At 43.4% G+C, this 25,943-nt stretch overlaps 1 protein-coding gene across 2 annotated transcripts in view; it reads left to right on the top strand.

The window, feature by feature from the left end:
- Positions 1 to 25,943, top strand: part of LOC128305528 (calsyntenin-1) — an 81,109-nt gene that overhangs the window by 28,044 nt on the left and 27,122 nt on the right. For both annotated transcript variants that reach the window (XM_053043019.1, XM_053043018.1), the window contains exon 2: positions 21,085 to 21,224. In XM_053043019.1, the coding sequence (XP_052898979.1) occupies positions 21,085 to 21,224 (140 nt within the window). The remainder of the gene's footprint in view (positions 1 to 21,084; positions 21,225 to 25,943) is intronic.

Genomic DNA, 25,943 nt, shown 5'->3' with positions numbered 1-25,943 from the left:
AACGGTGAACTTGACGTTCGGGCGTCGCACTATCTTACTGCTTCGGCCGTACCATCCGCTCTAGGTGATTGCATTTTTCGTCCAACTCGATCAACTCGAGCGAAGTAAATTCCTATCCTACCGGGTCGTTTATCACCGTTCACTGTTCGTCGACCTGGCCTGACACTGAATGTGTTTGTCCACCCTTTGGCTGTGCAGGGGACAACATCCGCAGGAAGCGCACCTATTTTTAGCACTCGTCACCTTCATCATGTGACGTACGTGCAAAACGGTTTCATGCAGTAATGTTATATTGCCCCCATCGTGTACCAACCCTGCCGGAACACCCAGTCGAGTAGAGTATACATCGGTTAGTCATACGACCGACCTACAGCAGTCGATTAAAATCGTTTGCAGACGAAATCAGATTTACATGAACGTGTTTGTATGTATATTGTTTTCATTTTACGAGGTGGACATTTCTTCAGTGAAATGAACAAAAAAACACACTCACACATACAGTACGAGCACTTGTGCTTCTTCCCTTTTGCTTCTCTCTCTTGACATCTCTTTCACGATGTCTCGCACGCAAAGATTTTTATGATACATTTATTTATAACCCCACGCCAATTTCAACATCCCAATTTTAATATGATTGTACAGTGAATCATTCCTTCCCCTTTTGCTTTTTTTCCATAACGTTATGTTTATATTTTCTCTTACCATAAAATGAATGCTGCTGCAATGCGCCTGGCACTCTTGCGTCACGGAACGGTTTGCTGGACAGAGAGAGAGCGAGAGGTGAACAGCAATATCTTTTATGCTTTTGAAACTCTCGCCCCCCCCCCCCCCCCCCCCCCCCCCCCCCCTGTTTGTGGTTTACCAGTGCCATAAAGGAATTTATATCAATCCGCTGGCTAACGAAAGGTCGAGTTTAAGGTTTTACATGGTTGCAAAATTAAATTTATTGCCCTTCAAAGCTGGTGTGCGGTTTAATAAACGATTTTCATGACTTTCCTTTCACTGGCTGGCTTGGTTGTTTGACCCTTACTCACGGAACTGTTAAAGCATTAAAATACCGATAATAACCGGTTTCAGCTTATCGATCGGTTTGAAGATAAATCACTTTGTTTGTCTGCTGTCTCCGAGAGGTGTAAAATATATTTGTTCTACTTAATTCATGCGTCAATGATTGCAGTAAGTCGTGATGTGTATGTGTTACCTGTTGAAGAAAATTGAGCATTCCAATAACATCCAGCAAAGGCCATTCAAAACATAAAAAGTTAGTTTTCGGAACAGCTCAGTCGTGATCCTAGGATGACCGGCTGCTCTTCAATTTTGGTTTCCAAATATTTGTGGAGTAGATTCTTTCTTGGAGGTTTGCCCAAAAATGTTCCGTCGGTCAAATTTGATTAACGTTGGAACGGTTGGTGGTCTTCTTCAGATCCTGGAACTGGTGAAAATTTACACCAAAAGTTTTAGCCACTTCGTCTGGGTGTTAAATTACAGAATTATAACAGTATCCATCTTGTCCAGGTTATTCTCCACTCCATGTTTGGTCTGTTTGGCCGCGACCTTCTGGGGAATTACGTGGAGAAAGCCTCCTTCTTATCTCTACTGTACTTACGGCGGTATCTATTTTTGGGCGGCTTAAGCTAGACTTCTGTTCGACTCAAACATTTCTCTAGAAAGGAAAAATGTTTAAAAACGTCAGATTGTCTATATCCAGTGTATAAAAAGGGCCCCAAGCTGTAAAACTCCGATGCATCGCTCAAATATGTTCTTCATATTTTACAACGTGTTTAGTTTTAGTTTTTTCGTAGTAACTGCAAACTAATAAAGGAAAAAATAATACAATAAAATAATTAAAATGAATAAAAAAAAATAATAATAAAGGAAATGAAATGTATGAAAACTCCCTAAAATCAGTTCATTTTTAATGCATATATTTATTTCTTACATTATATATAATTAAAAAAAAACACAATAATAACAATGTATGAAAACATGCATTGGGCTTTAAAGCAAATTGTAAACAACCACAAGTTCCCACGATCAACCACGATCTGCTTCTTGCCATTTTCAAATGCAACCCAACTCAACTGATTAGCATGATCGTCATGATTCATGATCTTCCTTCTTGTCCCGCTCCCGGTGTCGTGCAAGGTTAAACGTTTGCTTTTCCTAATTAAACACACAAACGGCAACGGCAAAGCTTTTCCAATACCGATTGTGTAACTTTCCAGTTAGTTCGAACTCGTGCCCAACCGGTGAAAGCTTTCCCATCGCACGGCAACCTCCAGAACCCGAAGGATTACAGTAGCGAAAGAGGAATTTTTAATTTTTATTTCCTTTACGCTTTACTCCCAGAGCCAGGGTGTCAGAAGCTAGAAAAGAAGGTGCCTCTCTTGCAGCGTTCGCTGCGGAGGCAGAAATTTCAAATCCTTTCCTACGTTTTATTTTTTATTTTTTGCTGCTTACAGTTGCAAGCACAACTTTTCAAATTAACTTTCCTCACTTTATCCGTTTCTTGTTTGTCGTATTCGAGCGGGAAATAAAGACGGTCGAAAGTAGACGATAACATTTCTGTTGGACGTTGTTCTTCTACCCCACCAATGGACGGGTTGTCTTCATTATCTAGTCAAGTGCGCGTGCTGCTTTGGTGTCTTTATTTTATTCAAACTCGAACAGCATCGAAATGGTATACGCGTAGAATCGCGATTCCTTCCCAGCAGCAGCAGCAGCAGCAACAGAGACTGTTAATTGTACCACTCTCATTCGTCAGCCGTACGATGGATGGGTGCCTCCAATCGGAAAGTTGTGGAAAGGCATGTGGCTTTTTTTTGTATGCACACCGAGGCCTCGCGCGCACGGGAACGGAAGTTATAAATTATAGAAGCGATGAAAAGCCGAGTGGAAAAGGATTCCATTTTTCCGGTGTGTTTTTTTTCTGTGTGGGTGGCGTTGTGTCGGTGCGCATTTGTCGAGCGGTGTGGTAATTTTATATTCTTCCTCGACGAAACAAAGTAGCGAAGAATTTGTGGTCGGTGTTGAGTAAGGAATATTGTTTTTCTTCACCCGCACGGTGGTCCTCAAGAACGTTGCGTCTCCACCAGTTGCAAACACAACTGGCGGCAAATTTGATGCACAAAAACTTTCCAGATGGAAAAGCTTCATTTTCGTGGGAGTGCTGACACATACACATGGTGTGTCTGCCAGTTCTCTGCAGTCTCTGACGGATGCGCTTTTCGGGTTTAATCGTTTTGCATAAAATTTACTTCGGATTTTTACGCAAAACTATCATCATGACGTTGATGCGCCTGTCTGAGTGATGGAAACCCGCCTCGCACCGTATTCTGCCACCAAGCTTCACTGCAGTATAATTTACACCCTGCATCGTTGGGTAGCGAACCATTATAGTTTGTAGTGCATTTGGGAAAAGAAACAAAAATGTGTAGAGAAACTTTTTACCGCAACGGGCAGCAACAGGAACAACGGCTGGCACACACACCATACGATTCGGCATCGACAAGGCTTCTTTTATAACACTCACGCCCGGTGTCGGAACATGGCCGGAAGGAAAAGTTTCGTTGCTGGGCTGTGTGTGGCCTCCATGGCCAAATATGTTGTTCCGGGTAGGGTTGCTGCACTCGAACTTCAAATCCATCCTGAGTTTGCTTCCGTTACTCCTACTCTGTTGTTGTTCCGATTCGGCGACGGTTGAAGGGCTTCATTCGGAAAGTTTTCCATCGGAAAAATATGATTTCATCAGGTGTTGTGTGTGTGTGTGGGGCGCTGATGATGGTGTTTTGAGCATCTCTACCTTCCGAACGGCAACGACCAAGGGAAGAGCGAAAAAACGGCTAGGTTTTGAATGTTAAACAATCTGAGGGCACGAACTCATGGGGCAGTTGTTCTTCTCATTGTTTCTGCCTTAGTGAAGTTTCTGGCACTCACCAGCTCGGGGTCTGGATGCGCGTGTTTATTATTTTGAGGCTCTCCAGCATCGTCCTATTCCTCGCTCATTACTGACAAACAGTTAGCGCCTTTTTTTTTCTCTTAGAAGCGCCTGTTGGATTTTAGAATGTGTTGATTTATGTGTGTTTTATTTTTGTTTTCCCTGAATGCCTTGCCCTGAGGCTTGTCCCGATATTATTATTTTCCTTTTTTTTGCTCGTCTGGAAAATGTTTGCCTTCAACTGTACGGAATATTTCGAATCCCCTTTTGCCAGCGGAAGAAGAACTAAACGCGCTTTCCCTGCTTGTTCTCTCTCGGAACCGTCCGGTGTATTTTTTTCTCGCGCGTGCAAGCGAGCACAGAAAGAAAACAACTTTTCTCAAGCACTCGGAAATTGAAGTGATTGTGAACCGTGAAAAAACAGGACTACCATGTGCAATGGCTATTCGGGTCTGCACATCTCTATCCACTCCCGGTTTCGGGGCCCCCGGACAGTTTTTAGCTTCGAAGTCCTTCTGCTGGTATGTTTTTTTTTTCGCTTCGCCTTCTAATCACTAACCGAAAAGTTTCTCCTTGCGAAAAGCTTCACCCCCCCAAAAAATGGTGTGCAGAAAGAGTTTGCTGTACGCGCGCACGTATGAATGATTTTATTCGATTCGGGTGCGCTTTTTTGTGGGTGTGGGTGAATTGTGCTGTGGTTGGGTTGAAGCATGAAACTGCTTTTGCGGAAGTTGTGCCGAACGATGCCCGACCGGGGTCCGACCATTGTTGATTAATGAGTTTTGTGTCCAAGTTGTCTGCAGTGCGGAAAGGATTGCTATCATTTTTATTCGCCCTTAATTCTCCTTGGGCCGAGCACCTTCTGGGTTCGCCCGTTGAAGGATGTACTGTAGGGATTTGAAAACAGTATGGTTGAGTTAAAACAGGGCCGCTGAAGGTGATGCGAGGTTTGGGAATAGACAAACAAAAATAAGATAAAGAATAATTTTATTTTTCACATTTAAATTACAACGACTGTACTCTCAGCTAGAGACGTACAAAATTGACGGTTCGTGTTGTTTCGCGAACATGTTTCGAGCAAATGTCAAACGTAAGTGGGTGCTTTAGCAGCAAAGTTAAGTACCATTGGATGCCCGTGAGGAATCATTGTCTCTTTGCAGTCTTTCAATTTCCTTCGCTCCACCTTTTTGCCGGTGATTGATTGTTTGATGCGCATTTATTGAAAGGTGTCAACCGTGTGATTGAAGGAGCGCGAAGCAAAGCTGCTGTGGTTTATACTGTTTGCTCCCGCTCGAAGACTACGACACTCACACACACACACACATACACGGCCTTGTGACGCTTTCGAGATGAGTTGTAAATTTCTGCCTCTCGAACGGGCGGATGTATCATGCGATCGAACGTTAAAATGGAAAGAAAAAACAATAAAGTAAACATATCGCCATGCTTCGCGACGGCAGCATGAGGGACAGGAGTATCACCGTGCAACCGCTTCGGCAAAGTTCGTTTCGTTTTGAGATACATGCGTCAGTTTCACGGCCTTACGCGTTGCTGCTACTGCTGCATTGTCATCGATCTTATTTCAAATGGATTTTATTTGTTCGTATCTGCTTCTTGTTTTTCCGCTGTCTTTCGTTCCAAGAACGAGTGGATCTGGCGAGCATCACTTGGCACGACACGTGATACGGGAAAGTTGCCTGAGGTTGCTGTAGCCGTAATGTAGCGGGGTTCAATCGTTGGCCGTTAGCACTGATCACGGATCCTTTATTAATTCATGAGATGGCGTGCAGGGCACGCAGCATTGAAAATGAGGTTTTTCCGAAGCCATAAAGCGTTGATTGACTGAGTAACTGTGAGTGTCTCTCGATTGAATGTGTTCCCTCCTGACCTCTGCTTTCTTCTTAGCTGGAGATTTTGTTGCCCTGTTTGAAGAAGATACTGCGTTCCGGTACAGTTAAAAATGTTGTTGAAACACTTTTATGAGTGAAGTACAATCTAAAAAAAAAAATTGATAACAAAAATAACAAATCCTAGTTTTTCTTCATTCTACTAATCGGATGTTAATTTATGAAAACTCATCTTGATTTGTGTGTTATTTCTTTCGCGTATTGATTTGCATACAGCTTCATACCTTTCGGGGTTATGGTACGTGCAGTTCAACGATTCTGCTTACAACAAATTCTGCTGCTTTCTTTCTGCTTATTTACGTTCCCAAAAATGCTCCGAGCACGAGACAACCACAAAAGATTTGCCAGAAAACCCCCCTGCAACTGTCGAGAAGTTTTTCGCGAGAAAAATAACGTTGCCGGCATAGGAGAAGGAAAATTCTTTCCATAATAACCACCACGACCACGACCACCCCAGTCGGGTATGGGGCCGCCTGGTAATCCATCTCGAGGCCAAAACCCCCGAAAGCTGTGTGACGTAATGTTCTCCGTCGCCTTCTCCGTAAACCTCCACCCCGCGTACCATCGCATTAAAACTCGCATTCGGAAAATGACGGTTGATGAACTGGGCGATTTTTCTTTTCTGCAAACGCAACCAAGCAAAACCCGCGGTGTGGAATGGTAAAAATTGCTTTATTGCTGTGTGCCTATTTCCATACGAATACAACACAATTTGGCCAAAGCCTTGCCGTTCAGGTGCCGTCTACATCTTCGGTGGTTGCGTTGAAAAATCATTTGCTACCATTTTTAAAATGGGCCCCAGACCTTATGCTTCTGTGCGGGGGCCTTATTTTTGTTGCGAGATAGCGGCACAATAATCGTTGTGTACAATGAGAAGCACAAACGTTTATCACCACCCACTTCACGTCCATTTTCGACCTCAGTCATGAATGCGATTTTACAACAACAAAAAACCACACCTTTTATAAAAGATCTTTAAAGGTGTGGTCATGGAGAGAGAGGGTGGTGGGGAACTGAAGCCCTTCCGGGTTTCATCAAACATTTCGATAGCACACGGCATTTTTTGGTGCCGAGGAAAAAGAGGAAATGAAACCGAGCTGATGAGCGGCTCATGACCTAATCCTAATGATTTGGATCCCGTTTTGTTGTGATGCTTCCCATTGAAACCGACGAATCCTTTCAGTCCTTTCAAATGCCAGCGATTTAAGCCTCGCAACCCGCCCTTTAACATCGAACCGACCAAACCAACAACCAAGTCATCAACCACACTCACTCTCACCTGTTTTTTTTTGTGTGCTGCTGTGTTGGGTTGGAAATTCTACACCATATTGGACAGAGAGCAACTGTGTTCGGTGGGCGCATGAGTGGGTTCCGGCGAGGTGTTTATTGGTTAAGCAATATACTAAACGGTGTGTTGCCTCGAGCGAAAATGAACTCTCGTGTTCGCATCACACACACACACAACACACCCTTATGGCCCGGGCCCGCAGATAATGGAGGTTTCGCGCTGGAATATTTTTGGTTTCAGCAGAGTATTTTACCGGAAATAGGAAATTCACATATGTTTTCGTGAATTGCGTTGCGCATTTTCTCGCTCACCACACGCTCTCTCCGTTTGATGGTTGGTAACCCTCAGGGCTACACGGGGAACGCGCTGACGAATGGAATGGTTGGGATTTCGATTTTTTTTTTATTTTCGCAAATGTGTCGATAATTACAGAGAGGTGTAAGGATCATGTGCCGTCCTGATATTTTATGGGAAGCGGTTTAATGGCAGTACTATACAGAAAGGGTAGCTGCACGATGAAGTGCTATTTAATTTTGTGTTTAATGTTTTGCTATTTTAGCGCTTTTTGTTTCATATCGTTGTGGTTGTTTCCGTGTCATACTCACCACGTGATAAATTAATCGAAATTTTAGTTTTAGATATAACATAGTTTCCAAATGAACTCACGAATATAGGGATGTAGCAAAATTTAGGTGTATCTCTGTACTTTCTCAATGAAAAGTTCCTAGTTTTAAATGATGAGCGGTCTATCAGCTTCATATCTCCCTCTGAAGCATGGAACCACCTACGTTATTCAGAAGATATAGCTGCTAGACGTAATGTAATCAAATAAAAGTCAACCCTCTCCCCCCATGTTTCTCACGCACCCTAATGCTGGTGAAACGTATTGTTAGCCATTCCTCACTCATGTTTACTAAGTCGCTTTCTTATTGTGGTGTGAAATTTTCATCCAACTGTAGTGTGTATACGCCGCGCCATCACCATGCACACCTTTATACCGTCAGTCGTCTTGATGTCGCCTTTATCTCGCTCCTTCAATTAGACGCAAGATGGATGCGTTGTGTTGCATCATTTGCTGCTCGGCTGCAGCTGTTTACCACTTCATTAAGCGAGACGCCGTAGCGTCAATAAGTGTGGGTGTCTTTCTTTGTAGCCTTTCCCTCACAAGCCTGCCAGGCCAGCAGCAAAGGCATCCGGCAGTTGGGTGTGTAGTATGTAAGAATTGCAATTACACACACACAGACAGCATGTTTTGTGGGCAAAAAGACGAGAGAAAAGGATCGTAGCTGTGTTCTTAAGATCACTTTTGCAATGGCTCTCGGGGGATAGAAGGATGGAGCACCATTATTGAAATGAATTCCACCGGGAAACTGTGGTGACCATTACGGGGATATGCGTTTGCTTTTGCTATCTGTTTGAGCTAGCCTAACAAGGATTATGCTGCTAACAACCTCCGGCAACTACCATCACCACATCCGCTGGCACGCGCACCGTTCGTCGGTAACCAAAGCCGGAAAGTGATTCTGTTTGCTCAACATATCGCTCGGTCCAAACTATGGTTGCCAAGCGTCACCCACCCGCCCATTCGACCCGCTCGATGTCTTCATATATGGTGTGCCCTTCTTCGCACGTTATGTAGGGCATCTGGTTTCGCTCTGGGGATCCTTAAATCGCAAATATGGAAGATCAATAAAATGTTGCCTAAGGGATAGGATGCAGCCCTGTAACGTATTCCAGATTGGATTTGCAACGATAGAATTAAGTAGGTGAGGATGTATCCTCTTCGGATTTTAAGTGTTCTCCATTATTATTGCAGTTTTATCGATTTGTTCACAATATGCTATGCTATGGTTGAGGGTTTGTAATTGATAATAGTTGAAAATGTCACTAAAAAAAATATTACAATCGATTAGATGACTCAAAGAGCCACTTTGAAAAGAAAACAATGCTAATTAATGTCTATTTTGTACACAAAAAGCTATTAACAAACGATATTGTTGTCGTTTTTTTCTATCCCTTGTTTGGGTAGCGTTACCCGTTTTACTGCTAAACCGATTCAAAACGAGCAAGCATAATGGGAAATTAGTTTACATCCATTGCTACCATCCTCTGCTGGTGGGTCTCTGCTCAATAAAGGGTAGAGTGTATTATTTTTGCGTAGCAATGGGAATGTAAATTTCAATTAAACGCCAATTAATAACGTTTCTCTTTTATCTCGCTTTTTCCACCCCTTTTCACGCAGGTAAGAACATTGGCACCACCATTTTCCACGGTTCCACGAATGGATGACACACAGACGCGCCCACGATCACAGAAAGTGCGTGGCAAAGCGTACACAAACCCAGCGGACCGAGAGTTATGGTTGGTAATTTTGTGACACCGTTGCCGGTCCGAACTACAAAAGGCCGCATGCCATGACTCGCCGGAGGATTCAGAGGATGTGCTCCGAAACGGGACAAATATAAAAAAAAAGATACCAATTCCAAGCAGCACTTCGCAAGATAAAGCGTGCCGGGGTGTTGTATCGTGCAAAAAAAAAGGACTCTTTAGATTTAGCGCTACTTCACCACCCGGGTTGGGGTCGCCCAACAGGAAAAAAAGGATTCCTACTCGATCCAGTAAGACTGAGGTGTATCTCGCGCTTTCATTATGTCTGTACCAAAAAAAAGCCAGAACAGAAGGACCTCTACCAGCACCAGGAGGACCCCGTGTCTCGTGCAAGCCGGCTCTAGCTCGTGTTTTTAATTTCTGTTCATTTAATTTAATTTTCGGCTCACCCTTTGGCGTGTAATTGTTTTTAATAGCCGCACATGATGGCGACTGGTCTGTGCGAAGCCTTTGGTGGTGTGTCCTTCCGAAAGGGCTACCCGACCGACAACCGACGCCGACGGTCCGTCAGCAGCAGTTGACGAGCGAACAAGCACCAATCAGGGTGGGTTTCCTGCAGGGTGTTTGAACCGTTTCGGGTGCGTTCTTGTCCTTCCGATTACAAAACTGTGCGTGGATGTGATTCCGTTCCGGCACCGCGCGCCATCGACGCGGCGAGATATCCTGCTGGTTTGGCTGTTTTGACTCGTTTACCCATTTCTGCCCGGCGGTAGCAAAGATTTCGGAGTTCTTTTGTACTGCTGTTTGTGTGTGTGTGTGTGTGGCGCCGCCGAACAAAAAGCGCCCGTTGCCCGGAGTAGTAGTAATTGAATCGAAATATAATTCGATTTAGTCCGCGCTTGCTGCGCTTACATCCGGCAGAACGGCGCACATCGATATCGGAAGCGCGGCATGAAAAGCACCTGTAATTGGCAGTTACACTCCATCACACATCCACCGATAGGAGCCAATTTTCTTTGGCACGATCGTTTACGTTTTGCCCCGTACCACGCGAAGCTTAGTTTCGGTGCGCTGTTCGGTGGGAAGTGGTTCGTCCAAAAAGGTCGTCTCACGTACGCGTGAGTCAAGTGGAGAAGATTGGAATGCTGCCGGATGAAATGATAATTATTTCCAGGAGATTTTTGGTTTATCCAACTGGATTAGGAATAAATTCTAGCTTTTGTGTGGTGGACCTTAGTGGTGTTGGCGGTCATGGGCGGTCAATAAAATGTAATCGCGCTTATCGATAAAAAGGTCACGTAGTGTCAATTTCGGTGTGTTAATTTTCGACTACAACACACGAATTTCTTTGTTGATGTAATTACCTATAATAATATGCATCAAATTGCTACGATTGTACTTTTGCAACATTTGCGATTGGGGTTGTGACTCCATTTTTCTAACTATTTCTATTCAAAGTCCTGGAATTGTGTTCATATTGAAGTCTATGGGTGTTATAATAACATTCAGGATTGATTTTTTTTGCACAAACACACTCTAGTATAGTTAGTATTTGAACAAACCGACCACCGTAATAATAATAACTGTAGTGACCTTCCTTTTATCTGTATCATTATTTTGCAATTTTGTATCCTTTCGTTTATTATTCAAATCATTTCTGCATCGTTCCGCCGAATGAAAGTGTGGGTTTCGTGTGCTATCATGTTGCGTCGTCTTTATACTTCTCGGTGCTGCACATAATTTGCCGTACCTTGCCCTCAAATCGATAAAAACGTGACCAAACGGTGGCGAGGGAAGCGGAAGGACACCAATACACCGCGCACCCATACACACACGGAGCACACCGAACCGGAATAGACAAACCTAAATTGAAATAAACTGAAACCGGAATATACCCCCGGGTGATGATACTGCAGAAAAGTTGAGCACTGTCCCAGAATTGTACAGATTCGCATTTTCGCAACAAGCTCGAAGCAAAACTGTGCTTCCAAACCAACCACCTTACCAGTCACTACTGTGTTTTGGTGTGTGAAGGTGTTGGCTTTTTTTTCCCCTGTCGTGACACTTCCGGTTTGCCGAGTAGCGCAACATTATGGCAACAAAGAATACTGGTACAAAACGTGCCATTTTGCTATTTTGAAACAACTATAAAGGCGCGTTCTTGGTCTGTTTCGTTTATTATGGTACGGTTATCTTTAATGTTCCAATCGAAATGTTCTTCAGCAGCAATTTAAAGTAATTTGGGATATTTGTTTGAAGTTGTCCCTTTTTATTCAATAGTGACGTTTATTTCCATTTTTTACACTGCCATTTCTGAAACTACTGGAATATAACAGTTGAACACACCATTGCCAGTGGCTTCATCATGTGCCGCTTTGGAAGCGGAAAAATCAATAACAGTACGCATTCGTCTGATTTAATCCTGCCTCATTATAGGGTCGGGGGGAACACATAAACCCCTAAGCCCACCATTATTTCCCACTAGCACTAGGACCTGACCATCGAAACAGGGCGCTCTTGTGGAGGCCTTGTCACGATTGCTGACCGTATTCAACACCGAATTACTTATTCCAGCAGTTCAGGGGTTGACCTTGGGGCAAATTGTTGGAGGACGTCCTGTCCTAATGTTTATTTGACTTGCAGAGCCTACACGCCACTTTTCCTTGTACTCCATCTTGGCACAGCACAGGTTTGTATGAAGTGCCGTTCAAATCAGTTGAAAAACACACGATGGGTTCACATTTGCCTCTGTGTTTCGACCTTTGCGTGCGTACTACTACCACACGACGGTCCGACTGGGTTCCAAAAGTGGTAACGTCACACTTCGTACAACCTCCTTTTTCGCACCGATGTTAATTTTCACGTGAAAATTGTGATTGGTCAACAGTTTCGAGTCCGATTTCTCATGGAAACGGTTGCGAACGTTGTGCGGTGGTACGATTCGTGCGTGCGTTGCGTTGGTTTTCTTATCTGAAACAGCAAATCACTGCCATCGACATAGAATGAAATGATTTATTTTCTTCGATGGTTCAACTAAAGCTATACATTATTTAGTAACTGGGTGGGAAAAAAAAGAATGCTGCCCGCAAGCAACCGAGCGGCAATAATTCTTCATGCTTTGCCAACGGTCAATGGCCAACGGCAAGCGAACGCAACCGGGTGGTAAATGCGATCAATTTTATTTTATTTACCTTTTCTTTGTGGTACATAGCGTAATAACTTAATACGATACACTAGCTTTTTTGCTGCTTCAGTGCTATAGTTTTATACATATAACGTTTATAAATTGATGTTCGTTGTATGGCGACTGAAAAAGGAATAAAAAACAATCATGGTTAACGTGGTGTTAAACAGTAACATTATGAAACTTATTGTTATAGAAATTTTATTTTCCTTTGAATGCATACAATATCATGTTGCACATTACGTGCATTATGAAGATGTACAGCCATTGTGACAGTTTTGCGCACATAATGCATATTTTAAGCCGTTGGCATGATCTGGTAAGGTGGAAAACGATTGCCTGACGGTAGCTTTTGCCATGGCATCGCTTGTCACAAGATATCTAAACTGCTAAACAAAAGAAACCACTTGGAGCCGGAGTGTCATCCGTTCAACTGTTGTACGCCTCCCGTACTTCCGTCGGTGGTGCATTTTATGATGCACAGTTATTTTTAGCCACTTTCCCAATAGCGAGAACCTGGTAAATGGCCCGAGCCCCGAACCTGTGCAACGACAAAAACTATTCCATGGTGTAAAGCTTGCCGAGGTGCAGATAAGAAGCACTCAGCTGTGTGTTGAAATCACGTTGTTTACATACTAAACTCATTTATCTTCCTTCCGAGCTCGATGTTGCCGGTGTTGTTGTTTGTGTGTGGCGTTGGTGTGTGCTGTGAAGAAGAGATTTCACGGCTGCTGGTCTCTGGGATTGCTTTTTCTTCTTCTTCGTGACATCGGCATATTGGCTTTCACGTGGCGTGGTTTGCAGATAGGCTTCTTTCTTTTAAGCGCCGGTGGATGATTGTATCTATTCCGGAAGGCAAACACGTGAAGGGGTGGGGGGATGGCAATCCAGCCGGCGGCAGCCGCACCCCTTTTGCTTCTCCTGTTTGCTTGTCACGGTGGGATGGTTTTGTTGGAGTTTTAAGATGAGATTGCCGGTCGTCCTCAGGTTGGCAAAATATTGTCATCTCCACCGGTGTGTTTGTTTGTTTGCCCGTTCGGGTATACCGTACGGTAATTGCAACCCTCGGGTTTCCGTATCAACCGTACAAAACAAGTGCACCTGTCGGAGGTGCTACTCTTTCTCTGGCTGGGGGTGGGTAGTTAAGTATGTTTGGTGGGACAACAGAAAACTATGTCTTGTCTGACTATGAAGCCTTTTATTTAGTAACAGCTTTTACGATTTAATGATTAGGGAATACTATGTATTATTGGTTTTATTTGATAGATTTAGTGTAACAACAAGTTGAAACATAACCAAAAATTAAAAGAAAACAATTAATTTCATGTTTTATGTACAAGATTTTTGCATTTTTATTTCGATTCAATGCGATTCAATAACAACCACCTAATCCATCCTTACTGTGCTTATACCCCAAAGCCCACCGGAAACCGCCCGGTGCGATTTTTGTTCACAAGGAATAACATCAATTTCATTTTAAAGGATTAAGAATAGAACATCGTCAAACAAATCCCATTACCGGTGGGGGAAACTGTTGCAGCCTCCCATTCGAACACAGATTACCGGAACGTTCGCTTCACCGAAAATGGCGCTGAAAAATGACTACAAGAATAAAAAAAAACATAACCTCGAATCATTCGAGCGCAAAATATGTCCACATTTCAGGCAGTGTTACAAAATTCGTGGAAACGGTGGATAGGAAACTACCCGGAAAACTCCAAGCGGTGATGTAATTTAGGTCGACTACGGTAAGGCACGACCACCACCGGGAGGATATTGACATAATATAAAACATAATGTAATACAACCATTCCGTTTTATGTGTGCCCATTGGCATTTCGGGCTTGAACTTTGTAACACTCCGTTCAGCCAAACTGCCAGATACAGTCGGCAATGTGAGGATGTAGGATTCGAATTGTGTCACCAATTTTCGGGGGAGCGCGAGAGATGGAGGTTTGGTTTTATGTTTCTGTATTTGCCAGTTTTTTCCCCAATTGACAAGTCGTTTTTTGCGACCTACTTCAAAATGGAAGTATCGAAACAAGATGGTTACTAAAATGGGAGTTAGGGTTTTTTTTTGTTGAAAATCTCCATTTAGTCTCTGGACTCCGGACATTCCATATCCTGTGTGAGTTTGTGTTTTTTTTTGTATTTGTGAGGAAAAATCAGCGTCATTGCGGATGGAATAGTGTTGTGGGGGAAAAAAACACCCTCTCGCACACGAAATATGAGCACACAATTTGGTGTACGAGAGCCTTGGACGCGTTTTGGGTGTGTAAGTGCTTTTTGCAGCCAAGGACGATAATGGAGAAGAGAGACTACCAGCTCCACAAGTCTATACGGAACCAACTGTGGCAAAATGTATTCAACACCGCAAAAAAAAACTACAATAACATGACGAAACATCAAATCCTCTAAAGTACAAAGGGGTTTTGTTCGGTGTTTTATTGTGCGTGTATGTGTGGGGCCCTTGATGGATTGATTAAACGTTACGCGAAAGTGCACCGGAAACGAGAGATGATCCCTGAAGGAATTTTCGGGAAAATGGATCTGAGTGCAATAGCGGTTGAATGAACTTTACGGTGGAGGTTATTGGAGTATTATTCTAAATACTTTCTGGAAACTTAACTTCTAGCGAGTATCTCAAGTAGAAGCGTTTTACATGCGATATTAAGTTCTCTGAACGTAATGCGAAACATGTCTATAGCAATTGCCGTTATTGTAATCTTTCGTGACAGGGTCGCCAATGCCGGACAGCGCTGGGAATTGAAGATTTTTTATTAAAATCCATTCTTGCAGCGACTTCATCATATGTGAATATGAATCCTTGTATTGTATTTCATTTGTTAATATTCATCATTGGCAAGGACCTTAAGATTATTTCGTTTATATGCCTTCTATCCACCGCCATTAGACCACCAGAACTGGAGCTATCAAACTTAACTAATTTAGAGCGTATTTTAACTTTTGCCCACAAATCTTCTTAGCCGCAATCGCATTCATATCAAGCTGCAGCTGTTCGCTGCAGAATGTAGCAAAGCTCCTGCAGCATCGTCCACACGATGCAATATTGTCCCTGCAAACAGGCTTAAATCGGCGCAGCGCACCGGTACAGGGATCTAAAATGATCCCTCCCCGAAGAACACTAGAAGGCTGATGCAAATATATTGCTTTCTTCGTGTGAATGTGAATGGCTACGGGTGCGGGCGTGTTGCAGTCGGGTTGGGATACGGTTTTCACCGCCCGTCCCGGAAGCAAATGTGCCTGAAAGTCGCGAACCTTCACCAACAACCCGCACGGAAAACACAATTTATGCAGAAGTATTAGACTCTGGGATTATGTATGTAAAACGATTGTGTAAAGCTCCATTCGCGGCCCTTGGTTTTGCTGCTACTGCTACCCGCCCGTGTTTGCCGTCATCGTCGTTGTTTTATTTGTGATGATATACTTTTTTTGTCGCTTCTGGTTGTAACTTGCAAACGCCCGTCTTGTTGTCTTCTGTGGTTTAAAAGAAGATGCGAGTATTCTTCAGAGCCGGGCTTACAACAATGAGGTGAAGTGTGTTTGCTGTATGGATGTGTGCGGCGGCCCCGTTGCCGCTGATGGTAGCAGCGTGAATGATGATGGAAGATGATTTTTCAAGACCGCCCTCTGGTCACGGAGCACGGTTGAAGGTCTCCCCATCTGCCCCCCCCCGCATGCCATGACCGCACGGTCAAAAGGACCCTTTCGCATCAACCCGCCTGCTCGCAAAGTTCGAAAGGGAAGTACCTTATTTGCATAAATGCTTAGAAAGAGAAAGCAACCACCGACAAGCACACGCTCTTCCCAGACGGTTTAGTAGCTGCCTCCGAATGGCCCATCAAAACCGCACCACGTTCGTGCCACCTCGGCAGCATCCCATCGTTACCAGCTCAACAATTAGTCAATAGTCTATTGCAGACACGTTTCTGTGCCGCTCCGCAGCTTCCTGCTGGAATAGTTCACGCTATAAAGATGATGGAAGGAAAGACGGGCACGTGAAAACGTAAAATCTGCACCCAGATCCGAGGAGGGACCCACGCTCAGCTCAGTATCAGATACAGTCAGACGTGTGTAGTGTTGAGGATATGCCGCAGCACAATAGCGCTCGGAGGACCCGGGGCTCGCAAGGAAATTTCAAGGCAAAGGTTTTATTATTCATAACCAGAGCCCTTGCGATGGTCGAGCTAATATGGGGGCACCTCATTTAAATAAATGCAATCATGGCCGTAGCGTACCGCGATAGTTCCGTGGTGGTTCTCCTACATTATCCTGCTCTTTAGATGCACTTTAGATTTGGGACGAAAGTTAGTTTTAACGTTTTTTTTTTGTGTGATTCACAGTATGTGCAAGTGGCGCAAGTGTTACTTTAAAATTTGAATGTTTTTAAACGAACAACGAAACAAGCTATGAATAATATCATCACGAGCTAATACTGTCATTTGAATTGCATAAGTTTCGGCATTTTTAATCTGCTACTTACAACACCGGTTTACAACATTTCGTGGAAAACTTGCATCATTGCACACATTTTTAGAGTTTATTCCCGTCGGAATATCGAGAGCGCGTTGGAGTTCCAAACATTGTAGAATTTTAGCTTCTTTCTGTCCAGCTTAAAAATATCACCTTTAACAGCTACAAATGGTCGCTAATTATCTGCGACACCCTAAACGCGTGCCACGAAAGCATCCATCATTTTCAGTACATCGTTACCGTTTTAAGCCGCCACACCCTTGTGTGTTCGGAAGGCACTGGCTCAATATTATCGACTTCGCCGCCCTGGACAGATATCCAAGATACTCGGCGTTAATTTCACCGTTCAAACATTGGCCGCTTCGGGGGACATTGATTTATGTCCGCACGCTCGGATAGGTGATTAATACTGACCCCAAAGCAGATATCTAATTTGGGTGTATTGCTTTCATTTTGGTGGTTTTCTCGTCTCTCATACACTTTTCTATGAACCGATCACCAAAAATATCGCCCCACCACCGGGGATCGGGTTGTTCTACACAATAAAAAAAAATAAAGGTTCTGCATACGTAGATGGCGCGTCAACCGATCGGATCAAATGAAGCCGCAGGGGTTTCGCCCGTTCCGGTGAATACATTTTTGTCTCGCCACAACGCCCACGTGTGTGCCGGCGGAAGTAGCGGATGGCGTGCGCTCATACACACGCCCTGCAGTCATCACTTGGAGCGACATCATTCGCTGTTGCGTCTCGCCCTAGACAACTGCCAATCGTGGCTGTTTGTTTCTTGCTTTCAAACTCCGTTTTTAGTTCACTTTGTCTCCTCTTTTTTTCGCCTTCGGATTAATCTATCCAGTGGGTGTTCTAGGGTGTTGCGTTGCGCTGCGTGCTGTCATTTATTTTTGGGCAACGAACGTTTGTTTCTTTTCTTGTCCACACCGTTGCACCGTTCGGTTGATGCACTCCTCGTCCTGTCGTCACACCAGCAGAACAAACGTCCGTTCCGGCGGTGTAGATTTTATGATTCGGTTATTGGACTTTTTAAAAAGTGTTCTACTTTTAGTTCGCTTATACCCCACTGCTGTGGAACCGTTTTTTGTATGTGTCTGTGTGTGACTCTTTCCCATGGTGTGAATCATGTTTCTCTTCATGGTGTGCCCCTAGCGGACTATCCCTATAGTGCCATGACGATTATTCGTTAAGATTACCCATGTCGAATAATGATCCTGGTCACGGCACCAACAAAAAATAATTATTTTATTTTTGGTTTTTGACGGAAAAAGTGTTTAAAGTACTGAATTTATGATTCATTCAAAACATAATAAACAAATCACTAAACCACCAACAATGAAATGTTTGTCTAAGGGTTAATATCCCCCAACTTATGTCGAATTTCATTGCGCCACAACCAGCAAACAACAAACAGAAAAGAAATGATACATTTCCTAAAATCGACGTGTCAGCAAAAAGGAAAATAAAATGCACACACGGAAAAACGTTGACACTTTCCGTCCCGATCTTGGTGCTTTTTTCCGTGTCGTTTTCTTGTAGCTGGTGTGTGTGTTTTTTGCACTTCTTTCAGCACTTTTACGGTTGTACAAGTGTGCAGAAGCACAACGTAATCGTTCAACACGTCAGAGTACGTCGACACCTTGCAGCTGGTCGAATCGAAACCAAAGTCCGGTATCGATCAGCAAAAACCGTCCACAACAGTGGTGGTGCAATTGAGAGGAGCAATTCAGCTCCTCTGCTTTTCTGACCTCACAAGCGCTCATTTGGGGGTTCGGGGGCCGTTTGCCACACTCCCTCCCTCGGGCTAAGAAGGTGCTAAGCTGAGGATTTCATTTTACGCCATAGGTGCCTGCTGCCTGTGAACCTGAAGGCGTGAAAATTGGGCAAGTGCTGCGAAGGAGAAAAAAAAACACAGTCCCGCTCGAAAATGGGTGGAAACGAAATAAATCACGCTAGAAAATGCTGTGGTTTGACTGTGTGCGCTTGAGTCATAGGGCACGTAATCTGTTTTAATTCCCTGCTGAAGTACGATTTCTTTGACCACGCCGTTTGAATTGCATGTTTTGCTTGCTATTGATTTTTCCTTTTTGTTTAGCATTGAATTTCGATTCCGGTAAAGCTGGTTTGTTTTTCTCCAAAGCTGGGTGTTTCTTCTACATTGCTAACGCTTTACGGATGCTATTAAAAATATTCCACCGATTAAACCTTCTAATATGTATTCGACTCGTCAAATCCAAGTTTAATAGGAATAGCTTATCCGATTTGCAACGGCTATACAGCACCTCGGAAGCAATTAAAATGCTCTATAGTTCCTTCCATTCGTTTTCCATTTTCCCGGTTGAAAAGGACTTCCGCTTGGGCACTTATGGGTGGTGGTTCATCTGAAGTGTTGGTAATCATGAGCAATGAATGACTTTTTCTATGTTACTACTACCTCTTCCCATGCGCTTATCGCAACGCACACGCCACACACACGGTCCATGTTCGGTTTCGAATCGAATCCAAGATTTAGCAATTTATTTTCCTTCCATTTTCCCTCGCCGGGGGTGTCCGACGCGCCACCGGAAACAATCGATTGATGCGAAGGAAAAGTCCGCATTATAGCCGACAGCCTTCAGGCGCTATCGATGGTACGCGCGTCGGATGGAAAGGTATTTTGCCCGGATCGTGTGTTTCGGACAATTCTCGTTCGATCGATCGATCGATTGGCGGAGTGTAAGTAAAGCTCCATTTTAGTGAGGATTTATGCGGGGTTTTATTTGTGTGATTGATTTATTCGCCGGCGGGTTTACAGTAAATCAATAGGGGGATTCTTTTATGCTATTCTCTGTTCTGGGATCATTACACTAATCCTCGCTTCAAGCTAAATTCTTTAAGCGAAGCAGTGATTGGATGAATGTCTAAAAAACATACGCACTTTAATTAGGAAAAGAAATCGAATATGAAAACTTAAACTAATTTCCAGCTTATCTTTGTATCGATGGAATGTGATTGGTCATAATTTAAATTAAAGCTACTATAATTCACCTCCTGTATCAAAATTTATAGAAGTATAAAATTAAAAGCATTCAAAACCAATCAAACGATTCATTTTCTGTTAATATTTTAACGTCCGAAGGGTTGGTTGTTGGTTCGCGAACAAACAAATCCTTACAAACCATATACCAGTGTGTTACCTGGTATGACTGGTGTACGTTTGCAAAACAACCCCCGTTCCTCAGGTGCCAATAAGGGTTCAAATTAATAAACATAAAATGAACCTAGCGGTGCATGTTCTCACACACGTATATTATTACCACTGTTGTCGAAAGTAATAATAAACCTCCCCAGCTTACAGTGTTTCAAACTCACTTCTCAGTACCAATTACACTAGGACAATGTTTATGATTCCAGCATGAATATCGATGGCAAAGGTTTTGTACCATCAAAGTGTACTCACCGTCACTAGTTCGACGTTGGGTTGGGGACAATTTGGCCACACTAAAATAATGCGCACAACGATGGGCTTGAGGCAATGATAATGTTTTGAGCTGGATGCATTTCCAGGACATGATGATGTTAACGATGGACAGAAAATTATTTCATTTCCAATCGAACCATACACGAATCCAAATAATATCCGGAAATAGAACTAATTTCAATCGTGTGTCAGCGTGAATAAAAACCGAACGCGCTCGCCGGATCGAATGCGCACGGAAATGTAACATCATATTTTCCGATGCGTGTCTAACGATATTGATGGACAACTGTTGAAGTAGATCAAATATCCTCGTGGCATGCAACAGAACGAATAACGTGGACTTGGAGCTACGTGAAAAGCATGCTAATAAATTATAACACCAAGTTCAGCGACTGGTCTTTTGTCGTCCTTTGAAAGGTTTCATTTCAGATAATTGTAAAATTAACTTTTTTTTTATTTTTAATTTTCTCTTACAGAGCGTGTCCTGGAAAACTCGTACCACGGGCTGATAAAGGAAAATGAAACATTCGTTGAGATAACGCCACTGATCAAAGTCGACGAGACGAAAATCTGTGGCTTTCACATAATCAAAAAGAACAAGGAAATTCCCTTTCAGGTAAGCTATACATTTTATAATGGTCCGGTTTCTTTCAATCATTACTTTACAAAAAAACGCATATTCCAGCACTTGTTTTTTAAGTAATCATCAATAAAATCGCGCAAAAAAAGTTCTAAAGTTAAATTAGTCGATTATGCATTATTTATTATTGTATAATGGCGGCTGTTCGAAGGTCGAATAATCAATCGAGATTTAAATCTTTACGACCATTAACCAAGGCCTCTCAAATTCAAGGCACTGCTTGTAAATTAAAATAATAAAAAGTCAACTTCCTTTTGTAGTAAGAAAGTGTCAATATTTCTTAAGGGCCATTAAAGGCCAAGAGTTTCTTTCCCATTATGCCATTTTCGGAACGAAACAAATCGTTTTTCGTATTTCCACAGCGTGCTATCGATAACGAAGTGAAACACTCGATTATCAGGTAGTGGTAAAAGTGGCACGATTTGCGAGAAAGTCGCACCGTTTCTTCATTGCTTTGGAGCTATTTTTTTTTTTGCGTGTAAGATCCATCGTCAGTGGATCCAGCAGCTGCCGGACCTCGATATCACCATTCGCCATCAGGGACGGAGACGTGCTTCGGTACAATTTTACTCACCGAGTTGCTGCTATTTTATTCCGGCACCCACTTACGAACCGGCGAGTGAAATGTGTCCTCTCGTAGCATGCCGACTAACTGAACTTTTAACATGGCCATATATCAACTCGCGCCCATCGTCGTCGTCGTCGTCGTCTGGACCAGAATAGCCAATGTCCTTTTCGCGTGCTGCACGGTGACCGAAATTGCTTGACAGGAGGTAGAATTTGCTTGATTTCTGCCTTTACTTTTCTTCTCTTTCTTTACGTATGCCTGTCAGCTCCGGTTGTTCGCTCCCATCGTCATTTCCAGCACATTTCTTATGCGGACCCAGCATCGCAATGTTGGGTTTTTTTTTCGATTCATTTTGTCGCCTTTTTCTGTCAGCGGTAATGCCTCTTGAGGCAACCGAAAAACCCCAAGCACTGGATAAGAAAGTTCATCCTTTTCATCTATTCAGCGGCAACGGGTATAGGACGCTGCTTCTTTACGTCCATCAGTCCATCAAATACAGACCTGAATAGCCGGCATTCACTTGAGAAGGTTTCACGGGACACGGCGAGACACAGGCTCTTCGTCCGTTTTTTAAAACGGTATCGTATTTACTGACAAAATCCACTTGAAATTGCTGCTAAGCTTACGGGGATAAGGACCCTACCTACTGCCGAGCACGCCCTGTGGCGTCGACGTTCCCATGATGACGACTGGAATTTTTGCTCTGGCTGATGGGTGGGTGGTGGTCAGGGTTCTGTTTTACTTTCATCACCAGTGTAGCCAAAATGTAGGCAAACTTTCCACCCTACCCAAGGGGCAAGAAATGCTGTGAACAAAAAAAAAACGGCAAAACACCACGATCATCCATCCAAATTTGTCCACCACTAACGACACGATACACACGGGGGCGCTTACCGTCACGCAAAAATGGCTTTGGCTTTGAGATGGATGGGATTTTCGGAGGTACAGGTTTTTGAAGCATCTTCGAGATTCCCGATATTGTTGTCCGTTCCGGGAACGCTACGTTGGACGGTAATTAGCGCGAATGATTATTCCTTGATGTCCGCAGTAATGAGACTTTGCGAGCACCCACCGTGGAGCGTATGCTTCTGGTGGATTGTTTCCTTTTTTATTGTACTCTTGGTTTTTTCTTTCTTTTTTGCTTTGTTTTGGACATATTACAGAGTCCAACATCTGCAACTCTCCCTCCCACATGTTTTGTTGGCATGAGTTGTTTAATGCTGTTTGAAGGTCGTATTTTTTTAGCACGTCTATGCGTGTTTCCAACCCTGGAATCCTGGAAAAGTGCGTGCAATGCTAAGTTCCTACTGTCAGGTAGTACACCTACTTCTTCCTCACGTTCCTCCACGTTGTTCGGGTGGAGGGGAAGAGACTCTAGCAAACCTAATACCACCCCCCGACACTCTGATGATGCCGTAACGACAAGGCGCCAAAGCTTCACGGATCGTGATCATTAGCATAAGTGTTGCCAGGCATCATCGTACCAAGGGAATACGGATAAAGTCTCTCGGGTCTCTCCTTCCTACACGAGCCTTCCCTTCCATCCCCCGTTTGCTTCGTTCCTTCAAGCGAATGTAGGTTCATATTACTAAGTTTTGAGAACGCTAGAAAAAGTCTCAACTTTTCCCGGCGCGCTCCACCCTGGATAATTGTAATGCAGACCTGGAGTTTTCTCGGTTTTACAATGTTTCTTTCCAATTCGGGACGGGAAAAGTTTCCCGCAGAAAAATATTGGCATATTCGATCGCCGGCCGCTTGCTGGAGGTAAAATAAATCAACAATGGCGACAGCTTACATATTTCCGGTAGAAAAGAAATTAAATTCATTTGCAAAAAAAAAAGTTAAACTTTCCGAAGTGTAAGTTAAATTTGGTATGTTTCAAGAGCGGTCACTGTTCGAATTGAATGCGATCTAGAGGCCGCGTAGGCGTACAGGACATTGTTTTGTTAAAGAAGTTTAATTAAACACAACGACAGCTTCTTCCAACATATTTCACTCCTTAATTGATACATTTTGTTAGTTTAGAATGGCTATAAGTGAAGAATTTCTTGATTAAATTACGCAAACAAGTAAATAAAAGGGCCCAAATGATGACGCAATGAAAAACAGCTCTTTTATCGTTAATATGCGAGAATGCTTTTGCACATACTTTGCAAACCCGAAACCCTAACCTTTCGTAACCGGACGTTACCAGCATCAAAGAATCTTGTGTCCGCTCATTTTGAAGACTCATCATGTCCAATATTTGCTTAGGACATGAAAAATTATCACCCCCCCAGATAATGTATGCGTGTGTGGGAGTTTTGCGAGCATAGGCGTGCGCGCGCGCCGACGGTCGTTAGATAATTTATTATCCATAACATCCATGGAACTGGTGGTGCGCGTAACGAGTCGTCAAAAAAAAAAAACAGCGTCACTTCTGTCCCTCGTTGCTACGGGCGGCAGAGAGAGAGAGAGAACGTGAAAACCGATTATGCACACCACCAAGACCACACACCGCATTGTGCCACCTTTGGGTCCCAAGATGTGTGCGGTGCCTGGTGACGTCCTGTGGTCTGCGGTACCGAGCGCCATTGTGGGCGATCCTACCCCACCCCCCGCGATGCCGATGCACGTTATTGTGCGGTCTACCGACTAGCTGGAGTCAGAATCCGGACTCTCCAATGCTGTGTGCGGTGGTCGTTAAATTAACGGCCGGAAAAGGACGTCTAGCTGCCAGCGTACAGGTGCAGCACACATTATTAGACGCTGCCTTCACCTTTGGGAAAGTACATTCCGAGATGGTGATTCGTACATGGTTCGTACAGGCTTTGGCCACGCAAGGAATATTCCGGCGGCAGACGTATTATTGCAATTTAAATGAACAATTAACGAACCTCAAGCCAACGCTATACACGGGCGTTTCCTTAGGTCACCTGCATCCGTAGCAACCTTCCTGTCGGCAAACGATTATTGGAAGCTGGTTTATTGCGCAACCACAATTCCCTCCACACCTTCTGTAGCAAAGAAGCTTGGCTGAAAAAGCCCATCCTATCCTTGCACATTAGCAGCAGGTTGTACAGTTGCCTGCCATCGTTCAAACCGCAATAGTGTTTTTTTGGGTCGGGAGCACAAATGAGCACAGCTTAATGGGAAAACGAGAGGATGTTGATAGGAATTTTCATCGAATTCCCATGCTGCTCTAATCTAGATTATACACACAAGTTTTAATGATGTTTATTCTAAACAAGACAAAATTAAACTCAACCATCTGCTCTACAATGACTATTAAATGGCAAACGCGATCATGCAAGCTTCCCTTCGCGGTAGTCGGCGAACATTTGTATCCATCATCCTTTTCTGTCTATTCAACGGTTTAAACGGTCACTAAAATGGGTGGCTAAAAGGATTCACCTGTGGCTGAATCATCTCGTCACCATCGCGGTGTGGAAATATTTGAATGAAAATGTAAATTATGCAAGCAACAATTAATTAATTATACATTCCCGCTGGCTTTTCCCGCGATACGGTAATTTGTGGGAAGTTTTTAGTGAAACGCGAAGAGAGGAGATACTGAAGTAGGTAATGAGTAACTGGTGTTGTTGTTTTTTTTTCCATACAAACATTAAACTTATTTATTTAATGTTCAGCGCACAGCGCATACAATTTCCATTTTATAATTTTCAATATTTTAGTTGAAATAAACGTGTGAATGCTGTTACTGTAGGTTGTTTTAAAATTAAAATATGGAGCTGCATTTCCACTCGAATTACACTCCATTTTCCAGTAGCGCTAATGTCGACGGGGCACTCATTAACCGCAAACCGTGGGAGGAAATGCAACACTAAACGTCACAAACACTCTAAATGGTTTATATGATTGCTTCGCTTAATGCTTAATTTAAAAGTTAATTAACCTTGTCGACTTTCAGCTTTCAAAAATTGCTTGCAAAACTGGTACGTGCTGAATTGTTTGAAATTTAATTGAGCCCCCGCGCATTGAGCCATTGATCTCTGGAGTTGAAGCCCGTGCTTAGCATTTTGCCTTTTTGGGCACCCTCAGTGAATACGCTTTTATCCTTACAATCATAGAAATAAGCCGGCACCACGGTGTGCGTTTGTGTGTTGTTACGACTAATGCGAGGGAGG

The sequence above is a fragment of the Anopheles moucheti genome, chromosome 3 (genome assembly GCF_943734755.1).
Source record: "Anopheles moucheti chromosome 3, idAnoMoucSN_F20_07, whole genome shotgun sequence".
Lineage (NCBI taxonomy): Eukaryota > Metazoa > Arthropoda > Insecta > Diptera > Culicidae > Anopheles > Anopheles moucheti.
Note: the sequence above shows the minus strand (reverse complement) of the source record. Positions and strands in the feature narration are given on the sequence as shown.